A 17,502-nucleotide genomic window follows, 5' to 3' on the forward strand; every position below is an offset into this window, starting at 1 on the left:
GGAGGGACACCCAGCACGATGGACTGAGAACTGGAATTGTTTTGCCCACTTATATACAAGGATCACCCCGCGTAAAGTATCAACAACTGAGGGCTAAACACAGAAGGATCTAGCTGTGGCAAGGAACCCACACCTCAGGAGGCAAGAGTACCGACCAGAATGTCAATGTACATCCCTTGGCTGCCTTGGGGCCAGGGATCAGCTAATATTTGGTAACATCTGATCGTTGTGAGCTCTTCAAGAGCTCTCTACCCCCATGAGGACTCTTGCAGATTGCCCATGATACCTTGCACTATTTTAATGAAACCAAGATGGACACTTCTTCTCCACAATTCAATCTTAAGCGAATCATTAAGGATGGGAAGCAAGAAGAGGAGGCTAAGCAGGAACCATGAGTAATGCTGGAATGTCAGCTTTAAGTTTATTCCACCCCCTGGTATCTCAGAGTTTACCTTGCTGGCCTTCAGTATATTGATCTGTTCTTCATGTACAGTGTCTCTGTTTTTCTCCAGAAATCCATCACACTGGTACTCCACCTAGGACACAGGGAAGCACAGCAGTTGCGGGAGAAGAGTTAAGATTCTGAATGTAGATTATCCTAACAAAAAACCACCCAGATATTTTTTCAGACACAGAGATGAGCCACAAGGTTTCGAAAGGTTTTTGATGGCATCCTGAATCTTATCTATGCCCATGATGGAATCCTCAAGTGATTGGTTTGTGACTTCCCAAATTCAGTCTGAGCTGACCCATACACATATATATACACACACACAAAACACTGCCGGCCATCTTCTTCCTTGCCTTTCTGCTTCCAGTATCTCAGCGATTCTGAATACCAGAAACTTATAAAAGTCAGGATTTTAACATGACTCTACGGAATAATACACGAACAAGAGCTATATAGAGCAGATGTTTCCCGAATATAAGCCAACTGTGCTCTTGAGACTTTTAAGCCTCTGAAGTTCTTATGGCATAAACTTCCAGAGAAAATGATTCCCCAGATAATAGCTTAGTTTAAGGCAGAAGGCTGGACAAAAGTTACCTAGTGAAATTTACAGTGGGGTGGTTGTTGTTGTGGCAAATAATTCTAGCTCTTTCCCATCTATCCTCGAAGCTTAAGGCAGAAAGCACATTTCAGTCTGAACCAACAAATAAGGAAAGTATAAAAATCTCTCTCAGGTCGGCATCAAGGAAATCAGAACCAGACCTCTGAGGAAATCAGTTGTTAACAGAGAGCTAATTATAAGGATAATCAACAACATTTAGAGACCTCTCTGGAAATTGCTTTTCATTTCCTTTTCAAAACACATGCAAACCATACATGTTAATTGAGGCCCATAAAATATGCTTATTTGCTTTGAGCTTAGTCTCCAAGCTTTTAAGAAGCAGATCTTAAAGATTGAGAAATAGATCTTTAAAACTCGCAGGCTAGAAGCATCTCCCAGAATCTTTCCTCAATACTTTAGATATCACAGATTGAGCAATAATAGTCCATAAAGTATCTCAGACTTCTTTTCAAGGATTGTTACTATGAAAAATTGCATAAATTTTTAAAATTTCACTCCGTGGAACCCTTTTCACACTTACCTTTCCCTATAAAAAATTCCATTCCAGAGCCCTTCTAATTTAGATCCAAACATGCAGCTGCAGAAGATCCATTTACTTAAATCTGTGTGTGCCCCAATGGTCCAATGAAAATTGGCAGTGGAGGTGTACATTTTTCGACCAAAGCGGACAGAGAAATATAGGAAGTTGGAGCCTCTCTGCACCTAACACTGACTTTCCCACTGTGCTTTTTGCTCACAAGCACATCTACTCTAACTGGTCTCACTTCCAGAACCAAAGCTGGACTGAGGAATGAAGCACGAGGGGGAAGGGGAGAAGGCAGGAGATCAGCCCCAACTAATGTGCCTCTTTTGCTCAGATTCCCCCAGCTGGAACTAAACAGATATACCTTCCATGTGCAGTCTGAGAGCCATGGAAAGGAAGGGACATTAAGAAGGCCAAGTGTCCTTCAAAGAAGGGCAGTCAACTTTAACAAAGAGCTTTTAACCGCATCTGATAGCAGAAACTCCAGACTTATTTTTCTCTGATTTGTATCCATCGCTCTAACCAATCAATACATAATTATGGCACTGCATCTAGGCCGCCAGGTATCCGTCGCAGCAGACCAGAGTGATGGGCCTTACTCAGTGAACACCTAGGCCATTGCTTCTCTAATCCATCAAGGTGCTGTCCCATTTAACTGAACATGACTTGGCACTAGTGTGGGAGAGAGACTGTGTATGCAGGTTCTCTCCACCCATCCTCGCAGCTGGTTCTTTGAGAGTCTGCTATTATTATAACTTGAAATGCACACAAGAGAATCAAGGGGGAGATGGCAAGGTACATTAGGCTGAGATGGTGAACCCTGTCCAAGCATACTGAGGCAGCTTCAAGGTTGACTGGAGAGTTAGAAAAGGGTTGCCAACTGTTTTGGGGCCCTGATCCCATAATTTAACCATCTGGCATGAATTAAGAGTCATTTCTAAGAAGTGAGGTACTTGAATCTGCTGTTAAAAGCTGCCCTACCTATTTCCTGGTCTGTTTGTTTGTTTATTAAACTTATATCCTACCTTCCTCCTTGAAGGGTGCCCAGGGCAGCTACCAGCATAAAATCTGATAAGACTACAGTGGACGCTTGGGTTGCGAACGTGATCCGTGCGGGAAGCACGTTCACAACCCACAGCGCAGTGTCTGTGTACGTGTGGGTCGTGATTCAGTGCTTCTGCGCATGCGCAAAGCACCAAAACCTGGAAGTATAGTGACCTCCAGATAGAGTCCAACAGCAGTTTCCATCAGCCCAAGCCAGCACAACAAATGGTCAGGGATGATGGGAATTGTTTTTTATTAATTGCAGTGCACACTTGGGTTGTGAACATGATCCGTGCGGGAAGCACGTTCGCAACCCACAGCGCCGCGTCTGCACATGCGCAGGTCACGATTCGGCATTTCTGCGCATGTGCAAGCACCGAAACCTGGAAGTAATCCGTTCAGCGCGGTGCGCAACCCGAAATCATGCCACCCGAAGCGTCTGTAACCCAAGTTATGACTGTACATCCAAAGGTAGTAATTAAAAATGACAGCTTTAAAATCCACAGTGCCTGCCTGTTTCAGAATGCAACAACGAAATTACCCGTAAAACAAAGCTGAAAAGCAACCATCTATAACCTTCAAATGTGATTAAAATCAACAATAAAACCAGACTGAAATTCATGCCGACATTCTGTTTGAAAAAGCAAAACCCATTTTTAGGAGGTGCTGAAAAGAGTACAGCAAAGGTGCTTGCCTGGTGTCAACAGGCAAGGAGTTCCAAAGAGAGGGAGTTCTGCTATAGCATAGCGGCTCTCACTATGATGCAACTGAATGAAGCAGCTGGAGCTCTCGCTCCCATCCTACCCCCCCCCCCGAATGCAGGCTTTCAATTCATTCCTGCACTGGAGGTGGCTGGGGCCTTGGGGTTCTTCCCAACTCTACAATTCTATGATTCTAGACTAGCCTGAGCATTTGAAGATAAAGAGGAAAGTAAACACATTCTCAGCAGCTGCCACAAACCACACGCAGCCCATCGCCACACTGAACGCAGCCGAACGCAGCACCCTCTCCAGCCGCTCCTATTACCTTATCTGCAAAGTGCACAACTATAAAGGAGATGTTTGACATGCGAGGCTTCTGGAAGTGCTGGCTGCTGCCATGGCGATCGTACAGCTTCTGAGCCCAGTTCTGATCTGTTCCCTTAGGGACCTTGAAGAAAGAAAGGGAGGGAAGCGAGAGGTGTTAACACAGAAAGACATCAATATTCAGCATAAAAGCGCATGGCTTATGCTGATTTTACAAAACGTTGTTAGGGTCGAGGCAGTTCTGAATGGAGATTTGCACTGCCAGTTCGTTCTGCAGCGATGATACGATTACAGCAGTTTGTGATACACGACGATGACACGATCAGTACCACTTGCACTAATCCAGCCTTCACTTACCTGTGACTCCTCAGATGTCTTCAACTACAACTCCCATTAGCTGATGGAAGCTGTAGTTCAAAACATCTGGGAGGTCCCAAGCTGACACAAGTTGGATTAGTGTATTTTTCTGGTACAATTTACCCAAGGACAAAACTCCTGGGCACAACTGTTTTGGACATGTATATCTCACTTCTCCTCCAAGGACCTCAAGTCTACTTGCATGGCTCTTCCTTTTATCATGTTATCCTTACAACAACCGTGCGAGGTAGGCTATAAAAGACTGTGACCGCTTAATGAGCCTCACCCAATGAGCCTGACTGATTGGCGATTTGAACCCTGATCTTTCAGATCCTAGTCCAGCCCTCTAACCACGGCAGAGGTTGGGCGGCCATCTGTCATGTATGATCTAGTTGATTCCAGCATTGCAATCTTCAGGGCCCCTTCCAACTCTGCAAGTCTAGGGTTCTAACACATGCAAAACTGGTACGGACCAGATATTGACTGATCTGTCCATTCCTAGATGCAGGTAGTTAAGAGACTGAACTGAGACCTCATCAAAACATGCTAGCAACCCAGCAACATACCAAATAGGTAAGCATCTTTGATGGCAAACTGGGACACTTGTATTGGTCAGGCTTTTTGTGGCTTGAGAATAAAACGTTTTGAGCATTTTACTTTTATATTTACCCCAACATTTTCCTTACAACCTTTATTGCACCATTATCACCTCTTTCAGCAATGCTACCAGTGCTTGAGAAAACAGTAAACAAATATCTACGCAGAAATGAAGCACAAAGTTGATTCATTCAGGTTGCATCCTGTGTTTCGGCAAAACAAGAAAGCTCAGCACTAAAACTTTTTAAAGTTTAAAGCGCTTAGTGTCTTAATTACTCAAAGCAGATATACACCTAGGCGGAAAACACGTATTTCAGCAGTAACTTGACAGCCTTTGCTTCTCTGTATCACAATCCCACACACCTCAAATGACCTATTTTATCTTCTGTTTAATTATTGTACTGAGTAACAAAGTTTATTTCTGAAGAGGCTTTTCCACAAAATTTTGCCATGCAATCAAGATAATGCCACCTTTGTTTACTCACGGCATCCTTAAAATGTGAGGATTTGACAAGAATGGACTTTTGCACAACTTATTCTTTATGCAGGTTCTGCTCACTCCCCTGCTTCCCCACACCCCGTGTCTGTTTCTGGAATCCTAAAGTGCTATCCTGCTTCCAGGCACGGCCAACAGCCAAAAAAACCCGTAACTAATTTCAAAGGAGTAAGGTAAAAGGTAAAGGGACCCCTGACCATTGGCCGACTCTGGGGTTGCGGCGCTCATTTTGCTTTATTGGCCGAGGGAGCCGGCATACAGCTTCCGGGTCATATGGCCAGCATGACTAAGCTGCTTCTGGCGAACCTCAGCAGCGCACGGAAATGCCGTTTACCTTCCTGCCGGAGCGGTACCTATTTATCTACTTGCACTTTGACGTGCTTTTGAAGTGCTAGGTTGGCAGGAGCAGGGACTGAGCAACGGGAGCGCACCCCGTTGCGGGGATTCGAACCACTGGCCTTCTGATCAGCAAGCCCTAGGCTCTGTGGTTTAACCCACAGCGCCACCCGCGTCCAGGGCTAATTACTGTAATACATTTTCAGTTGGACCTATACTTAGTCATGTTCATAGACTTCTTCTTCTTCTTCTTCCTCTTCCTCTTCTTCTTCCAATTGTACCTTGGTTGACGAATGCCTTGCGACTCGAACCTTTTGGCTCCCGAACGCCGCAAACCCGGAAGTGAGTGCTCCGGTTTGCAAACCTTCTTTGGAACTTGAATGTCTGTTGGCATTGTTTCCGGGCCCAATCAGCCAATCGGAAGCTGCGCCTTGGTTCATGAATGTTTTGGAAGTCAAATGGACTTCCGGAACGGATACCGTTCGTCAACCAAGGTACGACTGTATTGTTATTGCCATCCATCCGACTGGGTTGCCCCAGCCACTCTGGGCGCTTCCCAACAAAATATTAAAAACACAATAGAACAGCAAACATTTAAAACTTCCCCATACAGGGCTGCCTTCATAAAACAAGCAAGCAAGCAAACTGTGTGGCAGGTAAGTCAGGTAGCAAAAGGATGGGGCTGCCACAGCTCTGCTCTGCTAAGCAGAGGATTATAGGAGCAGCAAAGGCAGAATTTCCAAAAGCCTTTAAAGCTTATTGCTTATCGTGACACTCGTATAGATGGAGGGTGACCAAGAACGATTCTGGCTCTTCTTACCTTGCATTCTTCATCCAGCAAGTCAAAGATACCCAGCTTGGCTTCAATAAGGTCTATGCATGGCTGGTTGTCGTAAAAATCTATAAGTGTCCACGGGATCTGCTCCTTCATATATTCCTCCTGCTCCAGTTTAAACACATGCTGCAACCGAAAGACAGTAAAGGTCCGTCTGGATTTAGGAAAAACTAATCTGATGATAAATGAAGGAATGTTCTCAAGGGCCTACTGGGATTTTATTTTATTTTTTCAAAGCCCAGACAGTAAGTAGATGCCTAGTCACTCTCTAGATTTAATGCCTGCTTTAAATTCAGCCAGCTAGCCCTGGGGATTATCTAATTGATTTTTGATTTTTATTGCTATTCATGTTTTTATACTATATTTTATGCTACTCTTAGAATTACCGTATTTTTCGCTCTATAAGATGCACCAGACCACAAGACGCACCTAGTTTTTGGAGGAGGAAAACAAGAAGAAAAAAATTCTGAATCTCAGAAGCCAGAACAGCAAGAGGGATTGCTGCGCAGTGAAAGCAGCAATCCCTCTTGCTGTTCTGGCTTCTGGGATAGCTGCGCAGCCTGCATTCGCTCCATAAGATGCACACAAATTTCCCCTTACTTTTTAGGAGCGAAAAAGTGAGTCTTATAGAGCAAAAAATATGGTAAGTGTTTTAAAATTGTTGTTAGCTACCCTGAGCCTGGTTTTTGAACCGGGACGGGTGGGGTATAAATAAAAATTTAGTATTATTATTATTATTATTCCAAATGTCTGATTCTCAAATGGTCACACACTGGGACAAACACCCAAGGCATGGGGCCTGTGCAAAAATGGGCACTGAGAGTGAAACCAGAAGCACAGTCGTGCTGCCTTCTTCCCTGCAGGTAAGTGCTGTGTGTAAAGTGCTGTGATAACACCAAGGTTGCAGGTTCAATCCCCACATGGGACAGCTCCATACTCCGGCATTGCAGGGGGTTGGACTAGATGACCCTTAGGGTCCCTTCCAACTCATTCTTTCCCTGCCTCTTTTAAATCTAGGCTGACTGGGAAAGCGGCACCTGAGGATCACTATTATTAGTAGTAGCAGCAGGCATTTTTATTCTCCTCTGCAGCTGAAAAAGGCTCGCCGAGTAGCTTTCGAATAGCAGTGGAATGACAGCACCTGCCTAAGAGACACAACAGAAAAGGAAAGGGGACTGGGAGGGAGGAGGAACAAAAAGGAAGCTTTGGCACTATTTCTTAGATACAGAGATCTCGCAGCCATCGGCAGGAATGGGGGGATATTGGAGGACCCTGAATTTGCTGGTCTTTCAGCAACAGCCAACGGAGAGTTCCAGCATATGCACTGCTCTCCCTCTCTCACTGCCTGGTACAGGAAAGGGAAGAAGCTTGCATCTTTTCATACAAATGTAAAGATGCAAGTTAGCACTGGGGGAAACAGTTTCACTGAAACTTTACAAAGTTGCACCAATAACGTTTCAGTGAAATGATAATTTCATGGTCATTTCGAATTCCATAGGACAATGACTGGTTAGTTTTGGTTTTTGCTTTTTAAAAATTGTTTGGCTAGGGCAAGGGGGGCGGTTACCTGTTGTGGGGAGGGTGTTCCTTGCTTTCTTCACCTGTATTTCATTTGTTATGGAGGAGGGGAAGGGGAAATTGAAATAGTGTTGCCTGCTTTTTTTGGGGGGGGAGAAGGGTTGACAGAGCATAAACACCATTTCTTCTCTTAAATGTATATTTAGTAGTGTCCACATTCAGCAAGGCTGGAAAAACTTTTTTTATATATATATTAAAAAAACAGGGTGGGAAAACTTTTATTAGTCAGGCCATTAGATAGTTAGGAACTCTTGAGAGCTTCCTGCTGTTGCAAACCACTGTGATATTTATGATACAGTGGCTTATAAATATTTTTTAATAAGTAAATAAAACAAATACATGCAGTCTCTGAATCTGGGAGATGATTAAATACATTTTCAGCTACAATTTAGATACAAGCTACTCTTCCTCACAGGAGTAAGCCCCATTGAAACCAATGGACCATTACTTTAAGCAAGCATGCAAAAGATTATAGACCCACCATGAATACTGAGGGCTCGTCTGTAATTTTAACATGATAAATAATACATCCTGTTTTCAGCGAAAACAAAACAAACTCAACTGAAAGAAAGGGAAAAAAGCCTGTTGTGTGTTTAAAATGTAATGTGGTTGGAGACCCCCTTGCCATCTTTTACACATATTAAAAAATATTTGCTTTTCTATCTATCCCTCTTCACCACATTTCCAGACAATGTCACTGTGGAAAAATAAAAACTATAAACCCAAATTACCGAGTTGAACTGCTGCTGGAGCTTTTCATTGGCATAGTTGATGCAGAATTGTTCAAAGCTGTTCACTTCGAAAGTTTCAAACCTGCAGACCGAAAGAACATTCTCAGGTCAAGGCTACACAGAACCATTTCTAAAATCTGAGTTTGTAGTTACATTTTAATCGTTTGATTTTTATTTTCTGGGAAGCCACCCTGGGAAGATAGATAGATGATAGATGATAGATGATAGATGATAGATGATAGATGATAGATGATAGATGATAGATGATAGATAGATAGATAGATAAAACTTTATTTGCATTAGCCAATGGCCATAGCAACAGTAAAACATTACAGTATACACAGAAAAGGAAATTTGATGTAAGAGCACAATTTAAAGTCCTGAATCAGTCATCAGTTAGTGGCCCTTACTCTGATTGCCCCTGCTATGAACCTAGCAACCTTTGCTGTTATCTGCTCATTTTGATCTGATATTGTGGCAGTGGTTGACCGCCCTGGGATGGTTAGTACGAGTGGGGTGATGATCTCGTTCCTCAGGTCTTTGTAGAGAGTACAGGACAGGAGGACGTGTGCCGCTGTTTCGGTGCTACCATCTCCACAGGGACAAAGACGTTTCTCAGGCGGGATCTTTTGGAATCGACCCTCAAGTACCGCAGATGGCAAAACATCCAGTCTTACAAGTGTAAAAGCACGTCTGCATTTTGGGATAAGAAGTTTGTGCAGATATGGGGCCAGAGAATCAAAATGGAGAGGTGGAAACTGAACATAGCAAGGGCAGAATTTCCTTATAGTGGCCAGGTTGTTCTGATGCTTGATATCTTTTAGACATTGACCAATTAGACTGTTTGCTTTAGTAGGGGCCACCCTGGGAATATGAGGCCCCCACTGTGCTTCTCTCTCTCTCTCTCTCTCTCTCTCTCTCACACACACACACACACACACACACACACACACACACACACCTCTACAACTCCTTCCTGAAGGTACTTCTTCTACCGCCTCAGGATACTGGGCTACAAAGGTCATTGGCCTGATCCAATACGGCTCTTATGTTCTGAATGACCTAAACATCTAAATAAGCACCACCTTTCTCTCTGTCGCTGTCTCCCTCCCTCCCTCCCTCCCTCTCTCCCTCTGTATTTATTGCTGGGAAAGAAGAAGGCAAAAACATGAGCTTCTTTCTATTCAATTAATAAAGCTTTTGAGAAGATAAAAAGGCAGCTAAGGCAGAACACTTCCACTGGACCATAAAGATAAAGAGCTTAAAATGTATTTTTGTTGTCATTTTTTAAGGGCTGCATTTGTAACTCTCCAGGCTCTGCAATCTTGTTATTTAATACAGGCGGCATTCAGTTAAAAATGTCCCCCAATTTTCCCGATTTTATCAGATTAAGAGCTCCTCTATTGTCATATATAACAGCTTAACTCTAACAGAGCAAGAGAACTGAAGGCTTAAGATAAAACCATTGGCTTAAGATAAAACCATTAACTTTTACAGTTTGTAAGTGTGCTGCTCCAATGGAAATCCAGTCCCCCCCCCCCATTTTGAGGTCGATTAAGGAAATTTCTGCTCTAAGACTCAGATTTAGGCTGTTAAAAATGTATTTGTGATATTGTGATTTCAGCATGCAGCCTAAAAATTGGGAAATGAACTGTCCCTTTGTCTCCATGAATGAAGGCACAAATACGGAACACAAGATGTTTTCCTATGATGTAGGATGAACCAGAGATTTCAGAAGAGAAGCTCTTCTGGATATTGGACCAAAGGCATGTCTCATCTGGCATATTATTTTCCAGAATGTCCAATGCCTCTGGAAAGACCATGAACACAACAAAGTATATGCTCTGATAGTCTCTACATTAGACTACTGCAATGCGTTCTATGCAGGGCTGCCTCTGAAGACGGTTTGGAAACTTCAACTGGTGCAGAATTCAGCAGCCAGGCTGCAAGACGGTTTCCGCATATAACGCCATCCTGGCCTGACTGCACTGGCTTCAAAACAGTTTCTGGGCCCAATTCAAAGTGCTGGTTTTGACCTATAAAGCCTTAAATGGTTCAGGACCACAGTACCTCAAGGACCACCTCTCCTTATATGAACTGACCCAGATCCTGAGATCATAATCTGAGTCCCTTCTTCGCGTGCCTCCTTCATTAGAAGTCCGAAGGGTGGCAACATGAGAATAGGCCTTTTCTATGTGGGGACCAATTAACGCTTGTTGGCTTTCAAGAAGCTCTGTGAAAATGATTGATAGAAATGTTGCTTAAAAGAGATGATAAGACTAAGATTGTTAAAGCGCAATATAAACTTAAGAAATGTGAGTGGAGTCTCCTTCTTTGGAGGTCTTTAAGCAGAGGCTTGACAACCGTATGCCAGGAGTGCTCTGATGGTGTTTCCTGCTTGGCAGGGGGTTGGACTCGATGGCCCTTGTGGTCTCTTCCAACTGTATGATTCTATGAGTAATTGTGATAATATAGAAATTGTCAGATAGGCTGGGGGAAGTCTAAAAGATGTAGATGTTAGAAATGGATGTAAAATATGGATGGAATGTATATTGGAAACTGAATAAAAATTAATTATAAAAAAGAGAGAGAATGGGCCTTTTCTGTGGTGGCTCCCCATTTGTGGAATGCAATCCCCAAGGAGGCAAAATGTTTCTCTATAACCAGGCCTTTGGCTGACATAATATTATACGGCCTTTAAAATGTGTTGTGGGAGAGGGGTTATTGGTTTGCGTTTGCTTTTGCTTTAGTATGTATTTTGTGTTCACATTTTGTAATTTCAATATTATGAACTGCCTTGTGATCTTCAGTTGAAGGGCGGTCCACAAAATAAATGAATAAATGAAATGGAGGCAGCGGCTCTCTCCCACTGCTTCTCCACAGCAATTAGTATTCACGGTCATTCTGCCTCTGATCCTGGAAGTATAACCATCAAGACTGGTAAGACACTGATAGCCTTATCCCTGATGAATTTGTTTAATCCCATTTTAAAGTCAACTGAATTGGTGGCCATCACCACATTCTGCTGACAGGGAGGACAAAACAACATTTCCTGCAATGACACATCAGCCCAAATCCGATGAGGATAGCCTGGGCAGCCAAATATATAGGGTAACAAACTAAGTGAAAAACAGGCAGATGAAGGTGATGGACTACATGGAACTGGCGGAAATGAGTGGCAGAATCCGAGACCAGGAGAAGAGTCGGTGGAAGAAGATTGGAAGAAATTTAAAGACTATTTACAGAAATATTGCAAAATTAATGAATGTTAGAATGATGTCAGAATGAAGTTAAGAGGTTTAAGCAGCAATGTTTTAAAGGTGTATGAAAAATGGATTATTAACAGATAAGAACTCAAAGTTATATGATATTAAGTTAAAGGATTAAGATAAAAACAAAGAGGGAAAGAAATTGCTGAATTAACTAACTGAATTGGAATACAAAAAAAGGGAGGTGTGAGGAGGTCAGGGAAGCAAGGATATGAAAATATGACATGGAAAGATTGATGTGTTTTCTTTTTAAATGTTTTTTATCTTTTTTCTGTATTTTGTATTTTTCTTTTTTCTTTTTTCTTTTTGTCTTTTCTTCTAATCTTTTTATTTATGTAATTTTTTCCCCTTTGAAAACTTAATAAATATCATTAAAAAAACCAAACCTAAGTGAAAAACAGAGTTTTACTTTTTCTTTCTGAGCGTAAACTGTAAACATCGGAAGTCACCAGTCCTAGCCTCACCTCACACAACCCACCACCTCCCAGCCTCAGTTTCCCCATTTGCAATACTGAGATAGTAACAGCGATCCATCTTGCAGGATTGCGTTACTGAGCAGGGCATTGCACAAAAATGTGTGAATAAAACGAACTCGCTTGTGCAAACTTCCTGCCCCATCTCTCTTCACCACCAGGGTCCCCTTCCAGATTGGGCCCACTATTCACAACAACAACAACAACAACAACACCATTCACACAATAGGTAGCTGGGGGCTTCTGACTGGCCACTCTGAGAACAGAATGCTGGACTACATGGGACTTTGGCTCTTATGCCCTTATGAATTCATACATGACACACAAAACACCAGAGACAGGCTCAAGAGTACTTGTTAACACAATGTATGAAAACACCCTAAGGCTGGAAACATTGTGGAGTTTTTAAAAGTAAGCTAGAGAGATGGTATTATAAAGCCTAAGCTACTAATTCCCCTTTTCTTCTTCTTTGTTGTCTGGCTCTTCTTTCTCAACAGAAACCCAAAGCACAGACATGCCAATTTTTTTAAAAAATTATAATGCATCCAGTCATAGTTATAGCTCATCTTCTTCCAGATAAAAACAAAACCATGCACACAGGGGTTTATCCAATTTCATTCTCACAGCTACTAGGGCTAGGCTGAGAAAAGATTGACTGGTCCCAAAGTCAGCCAAGGAGTTCCAAGACTGAGCAGGGATTTGAACCCAGATCTCCACAACACTAACAGCTACAGCACACCAACCTTCTGCAAAACAGAATTCTTTTCTTTTTATTTCTGAAAAAATCAGAAGCTGCAATTATACACTCCCCAGGGAACCAAAACATTCTGCAGGATGAGTACTGGACTAAGTCTGAAGGAAGCATTGCTTATCATGAAAAATGTAAAGCCACAGAGATTTCAAATTGAAGATGAAAACAAAATCTTAAAAACATGTACAATTTGCCAAAATGTTTTAGCTTTCTGGCATGTTGGACATTTTTGCATCCTGCAAACACCTAGTAAGTTTAATAAGACACTGGCGGTTTTGCTGGAAAGCCATAACCAAAGGATCAGACTGCCCACAAAGATTTGAAAAGATCCAACTGTCCGCAGTGTATGTTTCTCTATACAGAAGATATGCTTAACTTTTGTCTTCCAAGCCCATTAGAAGCATTAAGAACATTAATAATTTACTTGCCTGGGGCTCGAGGGTTATAACTTCTGGTTTCAAAGCTGGAAAAACGGCCATGGAAAACTCAAGTAATTTAGTTCAAGACTTCTGCTTAACTCACCAGGCCACTTGACTTCCTGGGCACATGGTTATCTTATTAGAACTATGTGTGGGCAACCTGTATCTTCTCAAGTTGCATGATGCCCTCAGGAACCTTCTGCAGGGCAGACTGAACAAGTTCTAAAGCTATGAAAACCACAGAGAAAGTCTGAAATGCACAATCCAGGGATACCCTGCGCTAAAATAATAATAATAATAATAATAATAGAGGCTTGAAGTGAAAATCACCTTCCCTTATATTTTACAATTTGTCAAGCTTTCTCACGATCTTTGATTAAGTGACTCCAGATTTTTAGCTGTTGGGAGGCACTTCTAGGCCTGACTAAAATGTGTCAAATATGGCTGAACATGAATTAAAACTCTCTCGCCAGGAGAATTCCACAAGCATTTCCATTTGGAACCTTAGCTTTGGACATGATGATGTATGATCCCTTGCCATATCCCCAAGATACATTTCAGTATATAACAAATTGAGGTGGGTAAAAATTCACTGCATGTACCAGGCCATGGCTGCATGCTGTTTGTGTTAATTTGATGAAAGGCATGCAAATAAAGCATGCATACTAATGACAACGGTGCAGCCCATGATAAATTTTCACCATGGCCCATTGTGCCCAGCTTACTGTCCCTTTCCTCCTGCCATAAGAACACAAGCCCTGTTGTTTCAGGAAGCTTTTAATGTTTGCTGCTTTATTACCTTTCTCGCCCTGACCTAGCCACTGTGATTCACCTCCAGGCTTGATTATTGTAACTCACTCTACGTGGGGCTGCCCTTGAGACTGACCCAGAAACTCCAGCGGGTGCAGAATGCCGCAGCGAGACTCCTTACGGGGTCTTCGCTGCGGGATCACATTCACCCAGTGCTATACCAGCTGCACTGGCTCCCGGTGGAGTACAGGATCAGGTTTAAGGTGCTGGTTTTAACCTTTAAAGCCCTACACAGCCTAGGACCCTCGTACCTATGGGACCGCCTCTCCTGGTACGTCCCACGGAGGACCTTACGGTCTTCAAACAGGGAGGTTTGGCTGGCCTCAAACAGGGAGATCCCGGGCCACAGGGAGGTTTGGCTGGCCTCAACCAGAGCCAGGGCTTTTTTGGCCGTGGCCCCGATCTGGTGGAATGCTCTGTCACAAGAGACTAGGGCCCTGCGGGACTTGACATCTTTCCGCAGGGCCTGCAAGACAGAGCTGTTCCACCAGGCCTTTGGCCAAGGCACAGTCTGACCCCCTCCTTCTGTAATCCTCATGGAACTCTAGCCCAATGGTTGCCATTAATTTGATTCTGAATTGATTTTAGAATGTATTTCAATTAATTGAATGTTATTTTATATAAACTGTGCTATTTTTACTGTTGTTAGCCGCTCTGAGTCAGGCTTTGGCTGGGGAGAGTGGGATATAAATAAAAAAATTTATATTTTTATGTTGTTGTTGTTGTTGTTGGAAGTTGGCTGGGGCAACCCAGTCGGATGGGTGGTGTATGATAAATAGATTATTATTATAAGACGAGCCAAAGACCCATCTAGTCCAGCTTTCCTGTTCTCACAGTGGCCAACTAGGTTATTCTGGAGAGGCCAGCGGGACGCAACTGGGCTCCACTGCTTCGTTTCTGCGATTTGTGTCTATGCGGACGTATCATTAGAGAAGAGGTGCAACAACGAGAGACGACAGCAGCTAATTCTCACCAGCATCCCTAGCAGATAAAGCTCTTTTGCTGAAGAGATCATATTCCTGACGTTTGCTGGCAAAGCTCATTGCACCGAAGCGTCTCTTTGATCAATTAAACGATGCCACTTAGCCCAGTTTTTCTTTTTTTAGGGCAGTGATTCCCAAACCCCTTCTCTGACAAATAGGCATAAGCACCAGATGGTGGGTGAAGAAAATGAATTTCACACTAATAGACACCCCCCTTGCCTAACTTAATCTTTCATGGGTATTAGCCTTCAATTCAGATTCCTGTTCTCAGCTCAGATGTCTCTGACTGGCAAGCTTTTTTTTTTTTCCTTTTTGCATTGGTCTTATGCCTCTCTCTTTTTTTCCTGTGTCGCTAATAGCTTTTGGCTTGTCAAACCTCCATCCTTGGCAGGGGAAACTCTCTCTGAAATCAAGAGAACTTGTACGGATTTATTAGGTTACTTAAAAAAAAAAATCCTTCAATTTTCACACCTCTCATTGATCAAGAAATTGGAGCACCTCCTCTGTGACAAAAGGATAAAGAAGTTGGGTTGTTTTTTGTTTTAGGTAAAAAGTGATGATGGGAGATGGTCCATGGAGACAAAGTGGATATGATTATGAATGATGTGGACAGAGAAATAAAACCAGGACTTGGGGTCACCCAAACAAGTATGATTGACAACAGAGGCAAGTCAGACAAAAGGAAGCACTTATTCACACCATGATTAACTTACGGAACTCACTGCCACAGTATGTGGTGCTGAACGCTAGCTTAGTTGTTTTTTTAAAGGATACAATTGGAACCTCCATTAATCAAGACATAATCAAGACATGACTAACACTGTTGGAAACAGAGGGCTGTACTACCTCACAGGACTGTTGTAAGGTAAAGGTAAAGGGACCCCTGACCATTAGGTCCAGTCATGGCCGACTCTGGGGTTGCGGCGCTCATCTCGCTTTATTGGCCAAGGGAGCCAGCATACAGCTTCCGGGGTCATGTGGCCAGAATGACTAAGCCACTTCTGGTGAACGAGAGCAGCGCATGGAAACGCCGTTTACCTTCCCACTGGAGTGGTACCTATTTATCTACTTGCACTTTGATGTGCTTTCGAACTACTAAGTTGGCAGGAGCTGGGACTGAGCAACAGGAGCTCACCCCTTCTGATCAACAAGCCCTAGGCTCTGTGGTTTAACCCACAGCACCACCCGCGTCCCTTTGCATTTGAGTAACCCTCCTTAAAAGTGCTATATAAATTCTGCCAAGTATTACTGTTATGTTTTCCTGCATGGATAAGCAAACAGCCACCCCATCAGCACACACGGATCTAACCATTTTGCAAATTGCAATGCAAACCATCTCAAGCGTCCAGCGGAAACCTTGTCCTGGCAAATGAAAACAAGCTTTCTGCCTACCCGTAAATGTCCAGCACCCCGATAAACGAATGCTGCTTGACCGTGGTGTGCAGGGCCTTGTTGATGTGCTGCACAATCCAGTTGAACAGCTGGGCATAAATGTGCTTGGCCAGCGCATTCCTGGCGTTCACAACCTGCTGGACAGACATGTTCTTGATATAGGTCTCCGAAGTGGTGACCAGCTTCCGATGGCAGAGCCAGTGCTCCATTTGGCTGTGCTCTACTCCCAGCAATCTGCAAAAATTATGCAGGTGTTCATCCTGTTTCTAGGATATAAAGAAAGACATCCAATTCAGCAAAGCATGCGATGGGGGACACGGACCAGATGACAAGAGCCCACCCACCCCTCTGGTTAACGGGGGGAAAGGAAGCAAGGGACGGAGGCTTCCGTTCTGAGAGCTGAAGCTCGCTTTGAGTGATGAAGCTTGTTTACAGAATTGCGCTCCCAGTTTCATTTATTCCAAATGAAGCCATGTCCAAATTCAGCTCATAAGGTCATCAAGGCTCTTAACAACCTCACTGCTATTTTAACCAGTCTCAGATTTGCCATATGCTGCTACTTTACCCCTGATTTCCCACCTCCTATTGGTGCAGTAATAAAGCTGCTGGCACATTTGCAAAGCTAAGCAGGGTCCGGTATGGCTTCCAATTGGATGGGGGACCATGCGTTGAGATTCTTGCCTTGAGGGGGGTTGGGCTAGATGACACTCGGGATCCCGTCCAACTCAACAGTTCTATGATTCTATGTAGACCAGTGGTGGGCCAAAGGTGGGCTGGGATCTACTAGAGAACCTCTGGGTAGATTAGCAAAGT

The 17,502-nt window shown here is 43.3% G+C and overlaps 1 protein-coding gene across 3 annotated transcripts in view; it reads right to left on the minus strand.

The window, feature by feature from the left end:
• MYO5B (myosin VB) overlaps window positions 1-17,502 on the minus strand; it is a 294,157-nt gene that overhangs the window by 99,587 nt on the left and 177,068 nt on the right. For all 3 annotated transcript variants that reach the window (XM_082241748.1, XM_082241750.1, XM_082241749.1), the window contains exons 10-14: window positions 16,690-16,955; window positions 8,593-8,674; window positions 6,269-6,409; window positions 3,664-3,786; window positions 453-536 (exon numbers count right to left, since the gene is read on the minus strand). In XM_082241748.1, coding sequence (XP_082097874.1) covers window positions 453-536; window positions 3,664-3,786; window positions 6,269-6,409; window positions 8,593-8,674; window positions 16,690-16,955 — 696 coding nt within the window. The remainder of the gene's footprint in view (window positions 1-452; window positions 537-3,663; window positions 3,787-6,268; window positions 6,410-8,592; window positions 8,675-16,689; window positions 16,956-17,502) is intronic.

Source organism: Podarcis vaucheri (genome assembly GCF_965113315.1).
Source record: "Podarcis vaucheri genome assembly, chromosome: 11".
NCBI classification, from domain to species: domain Eukaryota; kingdom Metazoa; phylum Chordata; class Lepidosauria; order Squamata; family Lacertidae; genus Podarcis; species Podarcis vaucheri.